A 25,516-nucleotide genomic window follows, 5' to 3' on the forward strand; every position below is an offset into this window, starting at 1 on the left:
ACACATAATGAACTGTGTGTCCAAAGCCAACAACATCTTGACTGTGGTGATGTTATAAATGGTTTTATGTCTCACAGATAGTAGGGCAAACCCCATCCAGGATGCTACATCCCTCGCTTAGTGTCCTCGTTTTGAGACAATAGATGGACCACTATCTTGACAATGCTCTAAGCTATAGGATCAAGGATGTTATATACATCAAAATTTCTTTAGTATTATGGTCCTATATTCATATAAAAGAACTTATCCAAAGGCTGCAACCAGTAATATATGGTCATCAAGTTCTAGAAATGAGATTTTATATTTATATGTACAAATATTGGTGGCATTAATGTCTTTCTAACCATTAAAATTTGTCAATATAATTTTCCATCGGGATGCTCTAAAGACTCATTTTCTTAAATTAATTGCAGTTATATCAGTCACCGTATCTGGAATGTTGATAGCTGTAGCCTTTTGCATCTACAAATCGTCACCATATACTTCAATGGTGTTCTGCAACAAGAAAACTATGGGTCACCAAAACATCAAGGAATTTTTAAGGAAGCATGGATCACTTGTACCTAATAGATACAGTTATTCTAATGTTAAAATTATTACCAATTCATTTAGACATAAATTGGGCCAAGGAGGATATGGAAGTGTTTACAAAGGTAGGCTACATGATGGTCGTAATGTCGCAGTGAAGGTCTTGACTGAGTCTAAAGGTAATGGTGAAGAATTTATCAATGAGGTTGCCAGTATCAGTAGGACTGCCCATGTCAACATAGTCACTCTTTTAGGCTATTGTTTTGAAGGTCATAGGAGAGCTCTCATCTATGAGTTTATGTCGAATGGATCTCTAGAGAAGTTCATAGATAAAAAGAATCCATTGAAGTCGGAAACATTGTACCAAATTGCAATAGGCATAGCTCTAGGGCTAGAGTATTTACACCGCGGTTGTAGCACAAGAATTTTGCACTTTGACATAAAGCCCTCGAACATTCTCCTTGATGAAGATTTTTGTCCAAAGATCTCTGATTTTGGTTTGGCCAAAATTTGCCCCAACAAAGAGAGTATCGTATCAATGACAACTGCACGAGGGACTATTGGTTACATTGCTCCTGAAGTATTTTTAAGAAACTTTGGAGAGGTCTCTCACAAGTCAGATGTTTATAGCTATGGAATGATGGTTTTAGAAATGACTGGAGGAAGACAGAATAGAAATGTTGAAGTTCAAAATACCAGTGAAATATACTTTCCACAGTGGATTTACAAATGTCTTGAAGAAGGTGAAGAGCTTGGATTGGATGGTATTTCAAATGAAGAGGATAAAAATTGTAGAAGAAAGATGATAATAGTGAGCTTATGGTGCATACAGACTAACCCCTCAGACAGGCCTACAATGAGCAGAGTGGTAGATATGTTGGAAGGCAACCTTGATTTGTTGCAAATCCCACCAAGGCCTTTCTTATCTTCCTTCCAAGATCGCAAGTAGATTCTTCAGCACAGTTGTTAAAAGTAATATTGTTGTACTATCATGTAACAAATTGCTCCAACAAAGAGAGTATTGTATCAAGAAAACTTGAATTCATCAACATAAATGGATGTCAAAGTTTAAACTATCAAAGACTCAACTATTTTCAGTGATAGAATGTAGGTTGTTAAGAATTGTTATTGAATGCAGGTTGTTTTTTGAGTGTTTGCCTTCGATCCACTGCAAGGGGAATTGCCCCCCTGACCACCTTCCATTGATTGAGCAATTGGACCCTTTGACCGTCTTTTGTGTGGCTCTACCCCACAATGACTCTTGGCTAACCCTATAGAGATATTCTTTAAACATGATCAAACTCTACACTAACACTAAATATATCCCACATGAGGAACTATTGTGGCTATATTGCACCAAAATTATTCAGTTGAGACATTGGAGAAGCTTCTTACAAATCTGATGTTTGTAACCATAGAATAGTGGTTATAGAAATGGTTGGAAAAAGAAAGACTTTTAAAGTTCTAGTTGATTGTACCAGTGATATATAATTTCTACACTAGATTTACAATTGCCTCAAAATCAATGAAGAACTTGGCTAGCAAAGGATAAAAAAATGTGCGAGGCAAATGGTAATTATGTGTAACATCCAATCAATATCAAAATATTGTCAACTTTAAATATAGGACATCACGATTTACCAATCTTCTTTTATCACTCCCAAAGGGTACTCAACATTTTTCTTATGTTTAATCGGTGTAGAATTTATCTAAGTGTGCATACAAACTATCCCTATAAACAGACCGACAATGGGCATAGTGTTGGCTATGTTTAAAGGGAGCCTTGGTTGTTTGAAAATTCCCCCAAGCCTTTGTTATCTTCTCCAAGATCAAGACCAAAGATGAAGATATTTCCGCCAAGAAAAGTGAACTTCATAAAGTAAATCAAATTCTTCAGTTAAGATTTTTACAAAAAATGATGTAAAGTAATAAGTTGATGAATGTTCTCAATTATTTCATTGTTTTTGTCTTAGTTTAAGCTTTGAGTGGTGGATTTGACATCCACCTTGTATTCCTTGAGCTGCCCCATGATTGAATGTCCAACGATCAGTTAGAAATGAAATTAGTATAAAGTAATACTACATGTATAAATGGTGAATATTAAAAGGACATATCAGACTCATTTCACTAGGGAAATCCAAAAAATCGATGAGTATTATCCTCAACTAACTCTTCTTTCACCACTAAAACTTATTTTACATTATTTTGTATATTACAATATTTCATAGACAATTGATGTAGTAAGATTCAATAAATTGACTATCCTGGAGGTTTTTGGGTACAAAAAATTAGAATGCATGGAGAAAGAATAATGAGAGCTACAAAAAAGAACTTATGTCACCTTAATTCCACAAGGGCGTTTTCCTTCCATGGCATCCTTCTTATTTTGACAATTGTCACAAAGAAAAGGTCCTTGCCAGGGTTTTGAGCTGGTGGAGAAGATGGAACCAGCATGAACTGAGATGCCCTCGCTTGGTGCAAGGTCAACTTGGCATACAACACACATGAAAAGACTGGATGTTGATTGTGTGGTAGGTTCATCGTTTCCCAGTCTGCAAGATGTTGAAAAGCAATGAGTTCAATGTTGATAAACATACAGATCACAAACTTATCACAAAATAAAAATTTGGTTGACAAGAATCGAAGCATCAGAAAATTTTTAGATAAGGCAACGAAAGATGCATAATAGTTACAAAGCGCAAATAAGATTCTGTTGTTTCTGAAGTTTCAGCAGAGGCATTTGATGCACGCACAACCTTTTTCAGAATGGCTATCATATAAAGAAAAAGCAGTCTTGTTCTCTCAAATTAATCCCACAATTCCACTTCAAAATCTATGCACTTAGGAACATAACATGTGCGCCCATACTGTAATACCTCTAGGCATATTCCACATTGACAAAACACGGAAGAGATATAAAGTATGTATAAACATACCCCGTCGCTTGGGGATAATCTCAGAATAATTGGTTAAACAGTCTGTAAACTCTGAATCTATCAAGACGATTTCTAAATTGCAAAGAACAAAACCGTTATAGAATGTGTCTAAAGCGAACAATATTTTGATAGTTTGTTGGACCAAATGTTACACAAACACTTCACTGACTAAGAAGTCCTGTGATATATATACCAGTAAGATTCAAATTTAAGAGTAATGTCTTTTACAGTAGCTGGAAGAACCTATTATCAATCCAGGAAATGACAAAATTAAGTCCAAGGAAAAGGTTAAAAATTTTGCATGTTCAAAAAAGATGGGGAGAACATGACTTTTAGTAGGACATTGGTCTCATCTACTGCCTTTCTTTTCACATCTCTCTTCAATTCCAATTAAATTCCTAAACTAAAAACTAATACAACATGTGCAAACGGTGGGTATTAATAGATATAAATAAATCGACTTGTCATCATGTGATTAGATGGTCTAATTGTTTATTTTATATCACATGATAACACGTCAGTTTATTTATATCCGTTAGTATCCAACCGATTGTACATGTATTACTGTAGACTAAATACCCCTAATTTGAATTTATAACAAGCAGCATTCTGACAAGCAAGAACCACAGATGGAAAACCAGATTAGAAATCAATGCATAGTCATGAGCCTCTGCAATCAATCACAAGATAAAAATTCAGAAAGGCTGAGGAACTACAAACCTTTCAGCTAGCATTGCTGACACTTCTTCAAACAAAAGTTTCTTAGCTAGCTTATTTGCAGAATCATGGGAATTCTTCCTAAATAGAAGTGCCCAAAACTTCTGCTTTTTGGGTGGAGTCGAAGGCAGTACTGAATTGTCTGGAGGAATTATGTCAACAACCATGCAAGTTGTGTCATCTTTTAGTCCCCTTTTCCGTAAGGCTTCCTGAACAAATAATTGATCAAATGGAATAAGAAACTGCACTGAAAATCAGTTAAAACAAAAGTTAAGCACCGAACAATATACAGGGCTAGCACCGCAAAATTTTAAAGCATCAAATTCTTAATTCACCTTCACAACTTGTCTAGCAGCAAGTTCAGCTGGCAATCCACAACAAGATTGTGCAGCCGTTTCTGAGGATAGGGCATCCCAGATTCCATCAGAAGCAATAATGAGCCTCCCACCTGCATTAGATAGCTTTTATAAAAATGAACAATGTTAGAATTCATTCTGAAGACGGGTAGTATTTTCAATCTCAAATGCAGAGGATTCATAGACAAAGATGCACAGAACAGACAACTAAGAAAAAACAACAATGCTTCACAAGTTTATAACATAACATTAAATGGATACCTTCACTTGTTTGACATATGGTATTGGTACAATGAACTCTCCAAAATCCATATCTCCAATTGACCTCAAAAGGCATAAACCACCAGGCCAACAACGTAGTGGACCAATCTGTACAGGCTAAGCAAATATCATAACACCACGAAGGATAATAATATGAAAAGAGAAGAAAGAAATCATGTTGTTTAACGTTCATGAAAGAAAGTTTGGTAAATGAGTAATATGTGAAAGCACCTCACCTCAGCACCACCAATGATGCTAAGCCTCCCAACTTCACCTCCACTAGCAGTTATGCGTTCTCTCCTGCAGTCACAGAATAACCAATTATTATTTCCATCCAGATTACTGAAGAACCAACTTTGAGATAGACACACACTCTTCCACATTCTCTTCAAGCCTATGGTCAACTGCTAAGGTGGCAATGACACCACCTTGGGTGTCTAATATGCAACGAGATCTCCTACAGATGCAACCGTCACAGTCCATCTGTCAACTATGACAGATGTTGCTGTGGTTCCAGATGTTTTCCTGCAGATGATTAAACAAGTATAGATAGTATGAGTTAGTTTTCCTTAAACTCGTGACAAGGAAGTTCAAATATAAATAACCAGAAAAAAAGGCCAATTCCATGCCTCTGCTCTGAAATTCCTTGTCTGTCTTCACAAATACTGCAACTAAAGCTCGAGGTAGAGCCTGAAGCCACTCATCCCGCCCAAGCCCACAAGAAATAGCACCCAACACATGATTCAACAAATGTTCTCTTTTATAAATTGCTGCAGCAATCCCATTGTGCCCATCAAAGATCTGAAATTAGCATTAAACAGTAAATCATACTGAATAATAAAGATAAATACAGCTGAAGAAGGATGAAATCTAAAACTCTACATCCTGGCAAAATGAAGCACATTTATTGGATCCATAAATCTAAATAAGGTTCACTGTAACTCATTCAACAAGTTTGACAATTGCCAATAATATTTATATTAAGTGAAGGTAAGGTTGAAAGATAACATAAAATTTATGACCCTAGGCTTCAACAAAACAAGATAACGTGGCAGTCAATACATAAAAACTAAGATCTCCACTAGAAAAGGGCCAAGAGTTACCGCAAAGACAGGGAAAGTAGATGAAGAATTCCCAGGTACTCTTTGACAATCTGTCTTAATCAAGAAATAATCCTCTCCTTTTTCCCAGATTGAACCGCATGCCCATATCTAATAGTCGGCTTCTCCATCTTCTCACTCATCATCTCTCTGCTGATCAAAACAGCAAGAGGCACAAGATGATGACGATGACGCTTCCCTTCTCTAGATGCCATATTTACCACTTCAATGTCTTTGGCTGCAGCCCAAGACCTCAAATTCACCAAAACCTTACCCTCACAAGCATATTATGTCTCAACAACTTGAGATCAAACTCACTCCTACTGAATCAAAATCCAAATTTGTTCTACTTAAAAAATCACTAACTTGATCCAAAACTTCAAACTATAACACAATCACTTTCCTGAAATTCAACACTAATTAAGTTCCCCACTTGATCTGCATCATCAGCCACAAAAGCAGAAACAAATATAAGCTTACCCCGATAACAAAACAAATCATACCATCAAAACAAAGAAAGTTCACAAAAACTTCACTCAGAACAACAAATCAGTGAACATAAAACCACCACATTGCTCTGATGTATTTAGTAAACTAAAATCAGTCAAACAGAAAACTTTAAACTATACCATAAATAACAACCAAAGATGCCAACTTGAAACAAAAGATTTATGAAGTCTCACACTTTTTGCCTCATTTTTCTCAACAAGCAAACAAAGAACAAACTTCCAGAGGCATTACCAACGAGAATATCAGAGTGGCGTTTGGACCAAACCCAAAATGTAGATCTGCTAAAAACAACAAAAGCAGCAGTATCCTCGTTGCAGCTAAACAAAAGAAAGAAGAAGAGGAAGATATCATCACGGAAACGCAACGCGTTTTTGTGACAAGATATGAACAGTAAAACCCATTAACCTGAAAAAAGTTTATATTGAATACATAATAAAATGAAATAAAACCCAGTTCACAGAATGAACAAAGATTGAATCTTTGCATTCAAGAAGGAGGATCCCAGAAAGAAATGTTTGGTTTCTTCAAAAGACAGCCCCTTTTTTATTATTATTATTTTTTTTTTTGGCCCTGGTTTTGGTTTACAATGAAAGGGAGTCTGAAAGTAAGGCTTTGGTGACATTTTAACGAGATCTGGCAACAAATCCACATTCTATTTCTGTCAAAGTTGTTTTTGGTTTTTATGTTGGCCAAATGACTATGCCCCACCCAAGCTATGTTGCATTTTCAAGTTTTCCTCCTTTAATTTTGATAATCTCAAATACTCATTTATGAATAATTAAAATTAACAATAATAAAAGTAAAATCATTATTTTCTTTATAATATTAAAAATAAACTAAAATATAATCTCTTTTTATCTCCCTAAACTTTAAAAACTAAGAGTTTTTTCTAACCTAAATTTTTAAAAATGACAGTTTTTTCTAGGGTTTCATTTCAAGATCTCCGATGCCATTGTCGATGATCTCTCCTTCCCAAAACTTACTCTCCCTCCGACAATCTCTTTCCTCTCATTTGGATACCCGATTTACGTTAGAAGATCCATAGAAGACGAAGAGCTTCGTTTAGGAAGACAAAGAGCTTCGTCTAGGAAGACAAAGCTCTTTGTCTTCCCAAACAGAGACGAAGTCGTCATCTTTGTCTAGGAAGATGGTCATCTTCCCAAAGGTCTTCTTTTGGGAAGATAATTGTCTTCCCAAACGAAGATGAGAGCTTCATCTTCGTCTTCCCCGACGAAGTTTTACATTTTCTACAGCTCCTTTGATATTTTTTTAATATCTATAATAAAAAAATCAATAAAATTATGTGTATAATTTTTATATATAAACATTAATACATTATTATATGATTGAATATTGTTTTATTTTCATATTTTAATTATTTAATTATATTATAACATATTATTATTTATACACAAAATTGTGTATATATTACTGTTAAAAAATATTGAAAGTTTGGTTATTTGTTTTAAAAAATATGAAATTTTAATTCCTATAATAGAAAATTTTGAAATTTCAACCTCTTCCATAAGAAAATTTAATTAATAAAATTATATACACTTATTTTTGAATATATAAATAAATATATATTTAATTAAATAATTTTAAATTAAAAATAAAATAACACTTATATTTTTAATATTATGTATAAGTGTATTCAAATCTAATACTCCACACTTTTTAATTTAAAAAAATAAAAGAATTTAATCAGTTTAATGAAAAAATAAATTATATAACTTACTTTTTAATTTAAAAAAAAAAAAAACTCAAAAGTAGATCGAAAGAGTAGTGACCGCTTGTGGTGTGGGCGTGGAAAAAAGCTGGCACGCGAGTAAAGGGTGTGCATGTGTTTCTGTGTGTGATGGGAAATGATGAGCACTCTATTCTGATTTGCATAATCATTTTTGTACGGTATCACTTTATTTATGTGGTCCCATTGATCTCCAGCTACACCTTGCCACACTTGATTGTACGTTAAGGTTTGGATTCCGTTGGAAGGTTATTATGCAATCACAATTCTTTCATCAATCAAAATGGTCCGAGATGACAATTTAAATCTGATTTTAAGAGTTTCAATTTTCTTTAACTTTAATTAAGAGAAGATTTCATAATAAAAATTAAAAAAAAACAAAAATAGAGATGAAGAGGAGATTTTTTCTTACAAATATGAAAAAGAGATTTCTTTTTACAAAGATAAAAATAAGATTTTTCTTTATAGAGAGAGAAAAAAAAAATCATTTTCATTCTCATAATAAGAACAGGCCAAAGACGAGAACTGCTATCCTTATAAAGACAAAAACGGAGATTTAGATTACCTCCTAACCTTTTTTTTTTTGCCACCTATAAAAATGGCTAATCTTGTCAACTTGTTCAAACATGGAATAATAGTCTCTTAACTAATAACATAAAACCACTTCCAATTATTTCAAAAGTTATAATTAAATTACAATTATTGTTTTACCATGACGACGAGAGCACACATTATCTATGAAGAATCGTGTAATTGCATTTTACATATTTAGTTATATATATTATCACAAACTCTTTCCTTGTAAATTTCAAGTTGTACAAAAGCTTAGAAGATAGAATAAGTATACATAGCTTTTATAGCACTCACTGTAATTCTACTTTTACTTTCTATCAAAATAGCCGCAGATATATACATTTGATTTACTTGTCAAACCAAGTTTAAAAAATCTCACGCTGTTCACTTTTTCTTGGACTAAATCTAATCTTTGTTTAATTTACTCCTCGTTAATGCAAATATGAAAGGAAAAGAATTTAGTATTGGATATTGATTTAAGAGGTCTCTAAAGCAAAAAATTTTATTTGAATTTTTATATTAGCTAACTATTAGTTCTTGTTGATGATCTATTAAAGTTCAAAATTAGTCTGTTTTATCAAAATTATAAGTCGAGCTTGAGCTAACTCAAATAACACCCAATCCAACCCTAATTCAAACTATCATGGTAACTTTTGAACAGATACTAGCAAGGAAGCAAAGTAATGAATTTATCATAAACTACTACTTATCTATAAAAGTAGATTTGAGTTAAGTCAACTCAAGTTCAAATTCACATTCGGCCCAAATGAGTTAAACTCAAATTGAAACTTTAACTTTGGTAGTTTGGTTTGAGTTCAAAGGCTCATCAACAATTTTTTAACAAATCTATTCTTTTTCAACAATTTTTCTCTTTCTTTAACTTTTTCTTTGACAATGATTTTTTTTTCTTCTTCTTTTCCTTTTTTTGACAATTTGTTATCTTCTCCCATGTTAGTATTCATCATTTGAACCGATTCAAGTTTGAAATCAAATTTGTCATTTTGAATTTGGGTTGAGTTCGTGCTCAGTTCAATTTAAAACCACCCCTACTTATCTAATAGGGTAATAGAGATCAAACATTAGCATCACAGAATTGAAACCATTTCACATGTTTCCTGATGAATCTAATATTTATGGAGCCACTTAAAACCTTAGGAGTAGGTTTCTTTCACAAATTCTGTACCCTGGTAAGCTTCATTTCTCATTAAATATACGTAACCACATTTAAATTCTCCGGCTTCAGTATAGCAAGTGCATGAATGTGCATTGCATGAAAAGCCAAGAACCCTAACAATAATGCTAAAAATATATAACAAAAATCTCTCACAAGATCATGCCAGTAAGTTTGGCATCCAATTATTCGACCTGATATCAAGTTTTTTTTTTTTAGGGTGATCTTCTAGAGTTGTAATTCATGGATTTGAATTGTTTATATTGAAAGAAAGTAGAAAGAAAACAATAGAAATTGTCTTAGTTTTGAATTTTATACAGAGGGAATTAGATGTCTCAAAAATAAACTAGATGATTGCTAGGTAGATATGATAAAGGGTGTAATCAAGTTAAGTTGAGTAGAGTATTGCTGGGCCCGATTGGATTTTAGGGAGGTTTGAGCTCAAATTCGATAATCACGGGCTGTACAAGCTGAAGCTTGGGATAGGAATTGTTGGGTTGAGATCACCCTAGAAAATTATAGTGAAATCTTATAATTTACACACTTATCAATTACCCAGTACATTCAAAGTGTTAAATGTAATTTTTTAAATTTTTAATGGCTTATTAATATTATACTTGAGTTGCGCTGCAAGCTCATCGAATTGAGAAACAATAATCAAATCAAGTTTGACTTGTTTAATTGTAACCCTAAACATGTCCTCTTTTTAATAAGATTAATATTACAGGCTTTAACGAATGAGTATTAATGAGTATTTGAAACTAACTTGTTATCTTGTAGTTTAGTGATTTAATTGTTTAATTTATCTCAAATTTAAAATCATTCATCACAGGATAAAATAACAATTTATTAGTATTTATTAGTACTCGTTGTTAATTTATTAAATATTACTAATTTTTATAGTTACGAGCCTTGAAGGGAAGCTTTAAAAAATGCAAAAAGTAAATGCTAATTCTGCTTGTCTCTTTGATATGTGTCCATAAAATTTCTCACCACTAATTAATATATACAATTTAAAGTCATTTAGAAGATAAATTACAAACCAATGGTAAAGATCGATGGATCAATCATATTATCCACTACAATCATATAAACAACCCGTTGTGCAAAATTATGCTAATGTATCAGTGGGCTCCATTAAGAATTTTGCTTGTTCCTGTGGCCCAGATTACTTAAAACATCACAACTCTTAATTAATTTTGCACCAACTACAGGATTTTAAACAGGAAAAATGTCTTGTCCTCGAAATGCATTTCTTTGGTTTAATATGAGTTTTAAAATCTAAACCAGACTTACTAGTTAAACCGGTTTGATTGTATACTTAATTTATGAGGTTATGTTGACATATGTAGTTTTTTTAAATATTGCATTGGAACAATTATGTGTCTCAACAATTATAAGTAAGGTTAGATTCGAACTAAACTAATTCGAGTTCATATTTAATTTGATTTGAGTCGAATTTAAACTAGAGTTTCAATTTGGTAACTTGATTCGAATTCTCCTCCAACGACACTTCTTGTCCTATTGGTTATACTACTATTGGTTATACTATTCATCCCACCATCCAATTGATAACCATTCAACAAATTCTCCAACTAACTTGACCTTAAGTTGGCTATTATGAAATTAAGTTAACCCATGTTCAAGCTCGTTTATGCTCAAATCCATCTCTAATTACACAATATATGCACTGTATCATCATACCATAATTCAATTTGGTTATATATTGTTCTAATTTTGTCAAACTAAGATCAATTGACCTAGTCTATGCCCAGTCTAGAATTGAAAACATTGTTTTGAATTGTTAAACTTTTTCTATTTAATAGTGTCAAGAGACAAGTCAAAAAAATTAACCAGAAGTATCGTGATTCCTGAACCTATGTCTAACAGTTTTTTTTTTTTTTTTTTAAACCATGAATAAACAAGTTTTGTATATAAATTTCCGGAAACCAATTAGAAAAGAAAAGCCAAGGCATAGTTGTACTGGATAATCTAACTTAAGAATGTCTCAGTCAAACTTTTTCCTGCTGGATTCTTATTTGGATCAACAAGAATTCTCAGATTCGCAATGGGTAATGTGAATGTTCTTTTATTTTTTCCTATTTACATAACCTCATCTCTACTCTATTTTGTGGTATAATTCCAAACAATATGGCAAAAAATAAAAAATAAAAACAATTCAATTTGCGGTGATCCTATACAAAGCTCAATTTGAAATCAACTCAAAGAAAGGCTTAAAAAAAAGAACTCAAGATTGACTCTAAATTGATGAGCTAAGACTCCAAAAAAATTTACTTTGTAATTGATGTGATTCGATTTAAACTTAAATATTTGACTCAATTTGAATTTGATTTATTTTATGAAAATAAAACCAATTATTGGCTTGAACTCAATTAATTCGTTCTAAGCTTGAGTTCGATAGTTCAGATCAAATATAATCCAATTATAATTGAAATCATTTATTTTCTTAGAGATTCCAAGTGGAAATCAATATGATAAAAAGATAGCATGGATCCCAATTTTCATTGATTAAGAAACCTTCACCAACCCGAGTTTTTTCCCCCCCTTAAAATCTCAAAGTGAGCAGGTACCTTGGATCTTTCAATATTCAAAACCTTTCGCCTCTTTCCATTCTTTGAACTCAAGTGAAATGCATTGGCAACTAGAAATATGTGAAAATGGACCTTTCAGGGCCCTACTTGCCTGCCCATTTTGCCACAGGAAAAAATCTAATGAAAATCAACTTGTGGTTGAGGTTATCAATCAGATATTAACCTTATGAGTGAATTTGTAGTTGGAATTGAAACATAAACCATTCAGAAACTTTGTGCACACTGCATTTTGTATGGACATTTCTCATCTTGTTGCATTTTCCAAATCTTGTAAAAAACTGACGGTGCTTCCGCTTTCTAGCTAAGTGCAATCTGGCAGTGTGCAAACTCCAACGTACTTTCTTACTTGCCAGAACAAGAGTTCATTTCGTTGGATCGCTAATAAGCTGGTTGCCATTGCCAATTTAAACATCTCTGCAGAAATGGGATGTATTGCCAATTACTTAAGTGCAGCAGATAAACAAAACTTCGCAATCTACAATCATATTTTGTCAACATGATCAACAAAAACACACAGTAATCAGCATTAACTGCACAAAGTTCCTTGCACAGGTAGAGAAAAAGTATACTATCAGCAATTGAAGGGATTAATTAAAAAGTAGATAAACATGCTCATCATTGCCAATAACTAATCTCCTTGGAATTTAAGAGTTCTTGGTATTTTTTTTCCAAATTGAGAGAAGCTGAGCCTGTTGATTCATCATCTGCAAAGAAAACATGTCATAATGATGGTTTAAGACAGAAGCAGCCTAACATAATTATGTTTTCGATACATGATATGATATATAATTCAATTACTATTATTAAAACGCATCAAAACGATGTTGTTTTTGACCAATTGTAGGCAATAATATGGACATCTAAATGATGACATTTTAGTACTATAATCAAACTCGAGCTTGGTTTAAGGTGAGTTTTTCTTGCTTGAATCTAGATTTGAGCTCTACTTCAGGTGGAGCCAAACTTGAGTTCAACCGGAATCCAACCTTAATGAAGATGCCTTAGCACTGGCTCAAGCAAGGTTCATTTTTTTATCAAGCAGGTGAAACCTCATGTCCAGTGAAGAGATTTAAACCTATGCTCTTATGATTGAAATCTTACTCGTTTTGTCACTCAAATTAACTCTTGGAGGCTAAGCTATGAATAATGCACTTTAAATATACAAATAGATATAAACTTATATATGTCATCACATTATTGAGCGTTATTTTATCTTTAATTCAAAATCCCAAAATCACATGATGACACACATAAGTGTGTACCCTTTTGTATACCAAAAATTGGTATACTTAGTTTTATTGATATTTTATTAGATTCAAATGTGTTGGAATTGAAATGGAGTGGATTAAATTTGTTACTACATTGGCATTCCCATTTGTGGGAAGTAGAACAGAAAGGGAGTGAGCCCATTATATACAAAACAAGCAAGTTTGCACTGTGAAACGAGCATTCAATTGATGGAAAGTTCATTTTATTGAGCAAGACTAAATATTTTAAGTTAGGGTAAAATTGCAGGAAAATCTAATTAATACAATGTAAGATTTTGTAACACCCCTTCCTAAATACATATCTCTATCTAGAATATGACTTGAAGAGATGTGTATAACTGGACTTCTTAGTTTGAAACCACATCATTTAATGTATGATCATAAATACTCAAGCGTGCAAAAATGTGTGATAAGAATAAATATTGAATTACCTCATTTATTGAATTTCATAGACAAATTGTCTGAAATCAATGTGCATAATAACTCATAAAATATACTAAAATAGCAAAATACATAGATGGAATAAAATCTATAAAAAGACAATTTTGCCTCTCGCTCTTACACAACTGCTCACTGAATCATTGGCTCCCTTACATGCTCTGCTACTCACATTTACCTATAAAAAAAAATGTGTGAGTGAAAACACTCAGTAAGTTGATGACCTCTCAACACCTCGAAAATACATATAAATTGGTAAACCTGGTGTTTCATTTGTGAATCTGCATGTGGTCACAACTCTGTAGTTTCATGCCCTGACATAGGCTATACACCAAGGTTTCTAAGGCCTAAGTTGAAATTGACATATTTGATGCCCTCGTGAAAGCACAAGACACCTTTCATGTCACTATCTATTGTCTCTTACGCCTATGTCATACAACTTATTGACCTAGCTAACTAGGACACCTTGGTCACATAAGGAAAAATCTAGTCTCTTCCCTTATCACATAAACTAATCAGAACTGTTGTCAAAACCATCATAGGATGACCCTTACTGTAGGTTTATATGTAATGCATTCCATTGACCACATGAGGAAATATTTGAAAAGCCACAGTTCCTTATCATGCACACCTGAACTAAACTGAGTGGTTATACACCTTGGCGTTAAGTACATAATACATCTCATGGATATCCAGCCTTATTGCTTTCATGCATCTTGCCATTTCTACGTATAGTTGGTTGTTATCTAGATATGAACTACTTTCCTTAAATTTTCTAATTTTTTACTAGGATTTAGCTCGATCGGGGCCTCGTGTCATCTTCCACATAGTTAGACATTCTTTTTAGTTCTATCTAGCTTGTCTTACTTATTAAAGTCTTTTATTCTTTCCTTTTTCTTCTTTTCACCCTTCATTATGCTTGAACTAGGGGTTAAACAATCTTTTATTTGACTACACGAATGTGTATCTATAGTGCAACCCTGTGTGCCTTTTCTTAAGTATGGCATCCACTTTTGAAAAGTCACACACGGGTGCATGTCCCATACACATAACCGTATATGGTTTTCCTTAGAACGAGCTCACAAAATCGTGAAACTACCTAATTTAAATTAAGGACATACGGGTGTGTATGAGGTTATACATGGTCATGTGTCATGATATGGAGATCGCAACATCTATAATTTCTGCATTGTCCAACTAATTTTTCTAGCAACCCAACATATGTACAAGCATACAACATATTTCTAAGCACCCTAGATCAGTTTTTCGCATCCAAAAGTACATAAACGCAATCAAACATTAACCAATAATCATTAACATCCACATTAGCATAATATATATGCATATAGGCGAGTTCATCAATTTACACGATTCTTAAACAAAATTAACACCTTAACACATATAATCATCAAAATAACCAGTATAACATCAATATTATACGGAAACAACATACTTCATCATCAGAATTCACAAAACTATCAACAATCATGCTCAACTTAACCAAAAAGTGCCAACCTACTTGGCTTTCAATGTACAAGCAATTTTTCACATGGCTATAGTGATTTCCAGTGACCAATGACTCCGCTCCAGTGTCTACAAGACTTTCCACTCACTACTTTCTCATTTGGGTATGGCTAGGGTGAGAAAATAATGAGAGAATTGGGTTAAATGCGTTTTTATTTTTGTCTGTTGGACACAACACATGGGAGTGAATGGACTCTACACGAGTGTGTGTTGAATCACACCACTAAAGAAATCCTCTGATTTCACTGTGATTATGATTTTATCTGATAAATTTAAATTTGCTAATGATACACAACCATGTATACCTCTATACATAGGCGTTTATCACTCTAGAAAATATTAATTAACTCAATTTTAAAACCAAGGAAAAGATTAAAATGCTTTTAGGCTTACCTGTGGATATTATAAATTTAGAGACATATTTTCTTAGGATATTAATTAAAACAGGCAAAAAATTTTCCGCCTAAATCTTTTTAGGCCAACTTTGGCAAGCATTTACTTTTATAAGCAAACCTATATTTATTTCCAATAATTCCCTTTCCATTTACTTTACTTTTCTTAACCATTATTGCTTCTCAGCATACCCAATGACAACACACACTAACAGTGGTCTTTCTCCTACAACGTTATCACATTCCAACTAAGTTTGTAACTTATATTATTATAATCAAAACTTTCATTTAAAACTTGATCCGAAAACATTCATGAATAAAGTTAAAGCTTTGAATGTTGATTTATGAAAGTGGCTGATGTTTTTATTTTGTTTGTGGGTAGTTACCAATTATTACATTACTCGTAAACAGTCAATACCTATTGTATTAGTCAAAGTAAACCAAGCTTTTATGTCTAGATCGAGAAAAAAAAAACTAGAAACGTGATTTTCAGGAAATTGAAAAGCGTTGGTGTATGTGTTTGAGCTTTGCGCTTGCATTAACGTTTGCGAATGCATGCGCTTTTGTGAATTTGCACTTTGGCGTTTGACTTTCTTCTCTATCAACGACAATACATTCAGGCAAAATCCGACCAAATCACAAATATTGTATAACTAAATAAGCAAAATGAATCATCACAATACCAATTCCAACATTTTACCTAAAAATACTAACCAAACTAAGACAAAATCGGCCTTCTTACATAAACCCTAACAGCTGCCAAAACTTCCACAACCGGCCTTCTTTTCATCTAACCCTAGTTCATACAAAAAACTATTGTTATCAACAATGTCATACCAAATCAGGGGTTACCGGACAAATGACAAAAATCAAATAAACTCATTTCAGCCAACCCTTAAAAGGCACATAAACAATCCAACTTACCTCAAAGTCTATTTGTGAAGGATAGTGTGATTGTTGGACATTCGAATTGCAAGAATGGAGTTGGTAGTTCTAACTTTCCAATTTGCTATCTTTGGCCACTGATTGTGTTTACGGTTTTCCGTTTGCTTAAAAAAGAAAATTTGTTTGCTTTTGTTTTGCTTATTTAACATAAGGGCAAAATTGGTACACAGGCTTTAATTTGCATAGAAAAGTTACTCCTCACTGTTTTGGTCTAAAAAAATTTAGGCAAAAATTGTTTTGCCTATTTTAATTAATAGCCCTATTTTCTTCAAAGTTAATGATAGAACAGTGACGCCGGGGAGGTAGCCAGCCTTTTTCTAGTTTTGTTAAGTCAAGTCTCATTATCTACGTCTGATCTTTTCTTTGCAGGTAGAATTTATCAAGTTGTGTCAAGTGAGTCTAAGTAGACATGTTGTAGTTGTTGTTAGTCAGAAAGAAAATCAAACTGGACACAGATATTTTGAGAAAATAACTCTAATCTCTTATTTATTAAATGAGTGACAGAGTACCCTAAAAATTTACTAACAAGCCATTATATAGACTTGTGACGTTGGAAAATAGCCACAAAATAAAATATTAACTTATCTCAATTATTTTCTCCTAAAAACAAGGACAACTCATAAGACTAGAACTAATGAGCAACAAACTTGCAAAATAAGTCTAAAAAAGACACGTAATAAACTAAGTTGTTGAACTAGTCAACAGTAGTTGTCATCACAAATTGGATGTCGTTGTTGTGAAAGAGTCTCTGAGTAATTTTTCCAATCAGAAGCATGTGGAAATGTTTTATGAATTATTGGCACCGCAGTCGAAGATTCAATGGCTCTTCTTTAAAGTCTGTTTCTGCAGGACTTCCAAGAAATTTCCAAGTCAATTGAGGTATTATAAGCAGCTGAAAAACAATACTCAAACAAGAGTTAATTATTTTACTTGCACATGGTTTTATTTTCTGAACTGCCTCTTTTTCTTTTTGCAACTGTTGGAGGACATGGAACATTAAGATTGAACCAAGGCCTGTGAATATATTGCATATGCTTCTTTGCAACCTTAAATGAAAATTATTTGCTGGTTTTCCACCCCTCCTCAAAATTGGAGGTGAAAGTGGATGGTGTGACGTAAAACTTCAAAGTCACACATTGATTGAAACTAGAAAAATCACGTAATCTTTCTGTTTAAATAGAATCTCTCCATATTGAATAATTAAAAGAAAAACAACTTAATTATATTTAATATCACCTACCTATATGTAGTTTTATTGATAGTCAAACTTGAAATAACCAAAACTAAAGTTTAAGCAATTAATCTAGGAGTAATTAAACAGTAATTAAGAAATAACTGCAATTAAAACCTATACAAAACCCATGAATAAAACAAATTTACATCCGCAACGAAACAGTCGTTCTATTCGATGAAATACCCATTCTAGGATTTTAAATCATGGTTGTTCAAACAGGTACAAAAACATTCCTCAAGTTGTTCTTCGACATTCTGCCATGATTTGGAGATTCATTGCTCTACACTTTTAATACTGAAACGTGTAATCTACACCTCGAATGCCTGCTCCACAATTTGGGTATCTATACACAACAGGCATTATGAATTTCCAATTAAAAAACCAAGATCTTTCATTTTTCTTTGTCAGTGAACTAAACATTTTTATCAAGCACCAGGCTAGACAACTTGAAAGCCATCAGAAAGGTCGTTCAGACTAGTCACTAGTCAGTGCTAATTAATAACACAGATGAAGTTGAGTTTACATTTGTCTTTGGCTAACCTTGACGAATAGCCCAAATTGCACTCGTTGATTTCCCAAGTCTTCTCTATGTAATTTCCAAGTCAACTGCCGTGTTGGGATGGATAAGGCATTTCAAGTTCCATATTGAGATAGAAGTGAGTGCAAAAGACTTCTGAAGTAGCCATAGTTTGAGCTTGTTGTTACTTCTGTTGCTGACTGGAGATGGCTCATATCTCTTACGTTCTGGCTTTTCTTTTATCAGTTCTTTTCCTTTTACTGCTTTGCTTGGCTCAAGAGGACAGGAGGCCGAATTTTCCGAGATGTCCACGTTTTAGCTGTGGTTTTCTCGGCAACATAGGCTTCCCCTGCTCCAACCGAACGCATCCGGAATGTGGGTTGCTGGTTGTGGATAACTGCACTGACCCAGTTCAGAGGATTCAGCTGGGGAAGGAGGGGCCATGGTTCAATATCACAGGCATCACTCAGGATAATACATTACAGCTTCATGACAACAATTCTGAAGAAGAGTTGCATAAATGTAGCGCAAAATCCTTAAAAAACTTAACTCTTCCAATCTCTCCTTTTCTCTCATTTAATGTGTTCCATCAACAAGCAGCGTTCGCATGCCCCCTCAATTACACTATCCCGAAAAATTTCACTTCTCTCTGCAATAATTCCCAACACTCCGTTATCCTTTACAGGGAGCCAACAAATTGTTTTCCAGGCTCTCTTCCTGGTTGTTCACAGGTTATGTTCCAAGTGAAAAATACTAAAACAAGTATTGAATATTCTAATTTGTTTACGGGCATCTTTTTGGTGGAAGTGAATGTGACTGATGCATGTTATGATTGCTTTTTGGCGGGAGGACAATGCAAAACTGATAGCAATGGAAACTTTATTTGTTCTGCGACAGGAAGAACAAACTCCTCAAGTATCACTACTTATGGTGAAGTTCTAGGACTGATTCCTGGTTGCTACATATCTTGCTTTCCATTACGTATCTTGTTTTCCGTGTTTTCCATTCTGGTTTTTCATCTAACTTATTAGTAGCTTTTACAGATCTATATATGTTGCGCAAATTTTATTCCCATAACAAATCCAAGCCCGATAGATCAATTCTATAACAAACAATCACTCAAAGAACTACTAACATTTTGTTTCTAACTTGCTACAGGGAATGGGAAATTGCGATTGAAGCTGGGCATAGGAGTTGGTAATACACTTCTTTAACCAAATATCTTTTCTTCTACTCCTATTTTTCCAGGGAACTAGAAATCTAGAGAATTGTTTCAATACACTGTAACACTTTAGACAAATCTCATATTAACAAAACATAAAAGACATGTTGGGTAAGTTTAAATGTCTTATATTGCTTGTGAACGATAATAAGACTAGTTAAATAGTCTACGAATTCTTAAGCTATTAGATACGCATAATGAATTGTGTGTCCAAAGCTAACAACATCTTGACTGTGGTGATGTTATAAATGGTTTTATGTCTTACAGATAGTAAGGCAAACCCCATCCAGGATGCTAAGTCCCTCGCTTAGTGTCCTTGTTTTGAGACAATAGATGGACCACTATCATGACAATGCTCTAAGCTATAGGATCAAGGATGTTACATACATCAAAATTTCTTTAGTATTATGGTCCTATATTCATGTAAAAGAACTTGTCCAAAGGCTGCAGCCGGTAATAAATGGCCATCAAGTTCTAGAAATGAGATTTTATATTTATATGTACAAATATTGGTGGCAATAATGTCTTTCTAACCATTAAAATTTGTCAATATAATTTTCTGTCGTGATGCTCTAAAGACTCATTTTCTTCAATTAATTGCAGCTATATCAGTCACTATATCTGGAATGTTGATAGTTGTAGCCTTTTGCATCTACAAATCGTTACCATATACTTCAATGGTGTTCTGCAACAAGAAAAGCAAGAGTCACCAAAACATCAAGGAATTTTTAAGGAAGCATGGATCACTTGCACCTAATAGATATAGTTATTCTGATGTTAAAATTATGACCAATTCATTTAGACATAAATTGGGTCAAGGAGGGTATGGAAGTGTTTACAAAGGTAGGCTACATGATGGTTGTAATGTCGCAGTGAAGGTCTTGACTGACTCTAAAGGTAATGGTGAAGAATTTATCAATGAGGTTGCTAGTGTTAGTAGGACTGCCCATGTCAACATAGTCACTCTTTTAGGCTATTGTTTTGAAGGTCATAGGAGAGCTCTCATCTACGAGTTTATGTCGAATGGATCTCTAGAGAAATTCATAGATAAAAAGAGTCCATTGAAGTCGGAAACATTGTACCAAATTGCAATAGGCATAGCTCGAGGGCTAGAGTATTTACACCGCGGTTGTAGCACAAGAATTTTGCACTTTGACATAAAGCCTTCGAACATTCTCCTTGATGAAGATTTTTGTCCAAAGATCTCTGATTTTGGTTTGGCCAAAATTTGCCCTAACAAAGAGAGTATCGTATCAATGGCAACTGCACGAGGTACTATTGGTTACATTGCTCCTGAAATATTTTTAAGAAATTTTGGAGAGGTCTCTCACAAGTCAGATGTTTATAGTTATGGAATGATGGTTTTAGAAATGACTGGAGGAAGACAGAATAGAAATGTTGAAGTTCAAAATACTAGTGAAATATACTTTCCACAGTGGATTTACAAATGTCTTGAAGAAGGTGAAGAGCTTGGATTGGATGGTATTTCAAATGAAGAGGATAAAAGTTGTATAAGAAAGATGATAATAGTGAGTTTGTGGTGCATACAGACTAACCCCTCAGACAGGCCAACAATGAGCGGAGTGGTAGATATGTTGGAAGGCAACCTTGATTTGTTACAAATCCCACCAAGGCCTTTCTTATCTTCCCTCTAAGATTGCAAGTAAATTCTTCAGCACGGTTGTTAAAAGTAATATTGTTATACTATCATGTAACAAATTGCTCCAACAAAGAGAGTATTGTATCAAGAAAAGTTGAATTCATCAACATAAATGGATGTCATAGTTTAAACTATCAAAGACTAAACTATTTTCAATGATAGAATGCAGATTGTTAAGAATTGTTATTGAATGCAAGTTGTTTTTTGAGTGTTTGCCTTTGATCCGCTACAAGGGAAATTGCCCCCTTGACCACCTTCCATTGACCGAGCAATTGGACCCTTTGACCTTCTTTTGTGTGGCTCTATCCCACAATGACTCTCAGCTAACCCTATAGAGATATTATTTAAACATGATCAAACTCCACACTAACACTAAATATATCCCACATGAGGAACTATTGTGGCTATATTGCACCAAAATTATTTAGTTGAGACATTGGAGAAGCTTCTTACAAATCTGATGTTTGTAACCATCGAATGATGGTTATAGAAATGGTTGGAAAAAGAAAGAATTTTAAAGTTGTAGTTGATTGTACCAGTGATACATATTTTCTACACTAGATTTACAATCGCCTCAAAATCAATGAAGAACTTGGCTAGCAAAGGACTAAAAAATGTGTGAGGAAAATGGTAATTATATGTAACATCCAATCAATATCAAAATATTGTCCACTTTAAATATAGTAGATCACGATTTACCAATCTTCTTTTATCATTCCCAAAGGGTACTCAACATTTTTCCTATGTTTAATCAATGTAGAGTTTATCTAAGTGTGCATATAAACTATCCCTATAAACAGACCCACAATGGGCATAGTGTTGGCTATGTTTGAAGGGAGCCTTGGTTGTTTGCAAATTCCACCCAAGCCTTTGTTATCTTCTCCAAGATCAAGACCAAAGATGAAGATATTTCCGCCAAGAAAAGTGAACTTCATAAAGTAAATCAAATTCTTCAGTTAAGATTTTTACAAAAAATGATGTAAAGTAATAAGTTGATGAATGTTCTCAATTATTTCAATGTTTTTGTCTTAGTTTAAGCTTTGAGTGGTGGATTTGACATCCACCTTGTATTCCTTGAGCTGCCCTACGATTGAATGGCCAACGATCAGTTAAAAATGAAATTAGTATAAAGTAATACTACATGTATAAACGGTGAATATTAAAAGGGCATAATGGACTCATTTCACTAGGGAAATCCAAAAAATCGATGAGTATTATCCTCAATTAACTCATCTTTCACCACTAAAACTTATTTATGTATATTACAATATTTCATAGACAATTGATGTAGTAAGATTCAATAAATTGACTATTCTGGAGGTTTTTGGGTACAAAAAATTAGAATGCATGGAGAAAGACTAATGAGAGCTACAAAAAAGAGATTATGTCACCTTAATTCCACAAGGGCGTTTTCCTTCCATGGCATCCTTCTTATTTTGACAATCAGCACAAAGAAAGGGTCCTTGCCAGGGTTTTGAGCTGGTGGAGAAGATGGAACCAGCATGAACTGAGATGCCCTCGCTTGGTGCAAGGTCAGCTTGGCATACAACACACACGAAAAGACTGGACGTTGATTGTGTGGTAGGTTCATCGTTTCCCAGTCTGCAAGATGTTGAAAAGCTATGAGTTCAATGTTGATAAACATACAGATCACAAACTTATCACGAAATAAAAATTTGGTTGACAAGAATCAAAGCATCGGAAAATTTTTAGATAAGGCAACGAAAGATGCATAATAGTTACAAAACGCAAATAAGATTCTGTTTTTTCTGAAGTTTCGGCAGAGGCATTTGATGCATGCACAACCTTTTTCAGAATGGCTATCATATAAAGCAAAAGCAGTCTTGTTCTCTCAAATTAATCCCACAATTCCACTTCAAAATCTATGCACTTAGGAACATAACATGTGCGCCCATACTATAATACCTCTAAGCATATTCCACATTGACAAAACATAGAAGAGATATAAAGTATGTATAAACATACCACGTTGCTTGGGGATAATTTCAAAATAATTGATTAAACAGTTTGTGAACTCTCAATTTGTCAAGACAATTTCTAAGTTGCAAAGAACAAAACCGTTATAGAATGTGTCCAAAGCGAATAACATTTTGATAGTTTGTTGGACCAAATGTTACACAAACACTTCACTGACTAAGAAGTCCTGTGATTAGATCTCTCTTCACATTATTTGATATAAAGTAATGTCTTTTACTGTAGTTGGAAGAACCTATTATCAATCCAGGACATGACAAAATTAAGTCCAAGGAAAAGGTTAAAAATTTTGCATGTTCAAAAAAGATGCCGAGAACATGACTTTTAGTAGGACATTGGTCTTATCTACTGCCTTTCTTTTCACATCTCTCTTCAATTCCAATTGAATTCCTAAACTAAAAGCTAATAAAACATGTGCAAACGGTGGGTATTAATAGATATAAATAAATAAATTTATCATTATGTGATTAGTTAATCTATTTGTTTACTTTATATTACATGATAACACGTCAATTTGTTTATGTTTATTAGTACCCAACCGATTGTACATATATTATTATAGACTAAATACCCCTAATTTAAATTTATAACAAGCAGCATTCTGACAAGCAAGAACCACAGATGGAAAACCAGATTAGAAATCAATGCATAGTCATGAGCCTCTGCAATCAATCACAAAATAAAAATTCAGAAAAGCTGAGGGACTACAAACCTTTCAGCTAGCATTGCTGACCCTTCTTCAAACAGTTCTTCAACTATTCCTACAGCTCCCAATTTTCATTGATTGAGAAATTTTCACCAACCTGAATATTTTTGCCCCCTTAGAATCTAAAAGTGAGCAGGTGCCTTGGATCTTGCATAATTCAAAAACCTTTTGCCTCTTTCCATGCTGTGAACTCAAGTGAAATGTATTGGCAACTAGAAACCTGTGAAAATGGGCCTTTCAGGGCGTACTTGCCCGCCCATTTTGCCACGGAAAAAATTTTTATTGAAAATCAACTACCACCAAACTCTCATAGACCGCCATGAAAATTCGTGGGCCTTGAGGTTAATGATTAAGATTAGATTTAAATTAAGCTAGTTTAAGTTTAATTGTTAGCTTGCTTTTAATTGAGTTGCTATTAGGTGAGGTCAAGCTTAAGTATGGGGGTTCTCAGCTTGCCAAACTCTTGTGTTTAAGAGAGCTTGATTTTAAAACGGTTAAAATAATGTTATTTTGATCAATATATATCAAAATAATATTGTTTTAACAAATTGTAATCGATAATATAAACATTAAAATAATATTGTTTTAATTTTGTAATCCAACTCGAGCTTTGTTTGAAAAGAGTTTATTAAGCCCAAGTCTAATAGTACCTAACTTGAGCAATCCAGTTGGCTCAGGTTCTAATTCGACTCAAAACCAACCCTAATATAGATCTCAGCACCGGCTCATGCTGGTTACATCTCACGGGTTTTGCTTGCTTAGAATACTAACTAGCTAGATTTTATAGCCTTCAAATCAGAACCCACCAAACATTGAGGCAATATAAAGCCATCCTGAAATTCAGAACAGGAATCAATCACCAAGAATCAAAATTTTGCAGGATGAGATGTTATTTGCACAGAAAAAAGGTTGGATTGAGGAATTTTTTTATAAAAAAAGATTGATGTGCATTAAGTGTTGGTGATTCAAATCAATTTAACATTGTTTGCCCTCCTTAATAATAGAAGTTGAAAATCCTAGACATCTTTAATTGATTTTCGTAGTTTTGAATTTGAAGTGCTTTGAAAGGTATTTAATTACCAGGAAACAAAGGAAAATACCAGA

At 33.6% G+C, this 25,516-nt stretch overlaps 3 protein-coding genes and 1 pseudogene across 3 annotated transcripts; 2 read left to right on the plus strand and 2 right to left on the minus strand.

Annotated features, from left to right (window-relative positions):
* Nucleotides 1-1,609, plus strand: LOC123216620 (PR5-like receptor kinase). Its single transcript, XM_044637099.1, has one exon. The coding sequence runs from the start codon at nucleotides 437-439 to the stop codon at nucleotides 1,475-1,477; it is 1,041 nt and encodes a 346-aa protein (XP_044493034.1). The 5' UTR covers nucleotides 1-436; the 3' UTR covers nucleotides 1,478-1,609.
* Nucleotides 1,548-24,469, minus strand: LOC123216622 (probable protein phosphatase 2C 15). The gene is made up of 4 exons (XM_044637101.1): nucleotides 24,419-24,469; nucleotides 23,103-23,313; nucleotides 22,518-22,640; nucleotides 1,548-2,260 (listed from the first exon to the last, which is right to left on the minus strand). Exons 1-4 carry the CDS (start codon nucleotides 24,430-24,432, stop codon nucleotides 2,255-2,257), a joined length of 354 nt encoding a protein of 117 aa, XP_044493036.1. The 5' UTR covers nucleotides 24,433-24,469; the 3' UTR covers nucleotides 1,548-2,254.
* On the minus strand, nucleotides 2,684-7,053 carry LOC123216623 (annotated as a pseudogene).
* LOC123216621 (PR5-like receptor kinase) lies at nucleotides 20,630-21,792 on the plus strand. The gene has a single exon (XM_044637100.1). It carries the CDS (start codon nucleotides 20,678-20,680, stop codon nucleotides 21,704-21,706), a length of 1,029 nt encoding a protein of 342 aa, XP_044493035.1. The 5' UTR covers nucleotides 20,630-20,677; the 3' UTR covers nucleotides 21,707-21,792.
* Nucleotides 24,470-25,516: the final 1,047 nt, after the last annotated feature.

The sequence above is a fragment of the Mangifera indica genome, chromosome 5 (assembly GCF_011075055.1).
Source record: "Mangifera indica cultivar Alphonso chromosome 5, CATAS_Mindica_2.1, whole genome shotgun sequence".
Lineage (NCBI taxonomy): Eukaryota > Viridiplantae > Streptophyta > Magnoliopsida > Sapindales > Anacardiaceae > Mangifera > Mangifera indica.

What these genes read in the sequence shown, in the direction of transcription:
- LOC123216622 (XM_044637101.1), bottom strand. An exon ending in AACGCCCTTGTGGAATTAAG is followed by an intron (nt 22,641 to 23,102) that starts GTGACATAATCT and finishes TACTTTATGAAG; the next exon opens with TTCACTTTTCTTGGCGGAAA.
- LOC123216621 (XM_044637100.1), top strand. Translation starts at nt 20,678, where the DNA reads ATGTTGATAGTTGTAGCCTTTTGCATCTACAAATCGTTACCATATACT.
- LOC123216620 (XM_044637099.1), top strand. Translation starts at nt 437, where the DNA reads ATGTTGATAGCTGTAGCCTTTTGCATCTACAAATCGTCACCATATACT.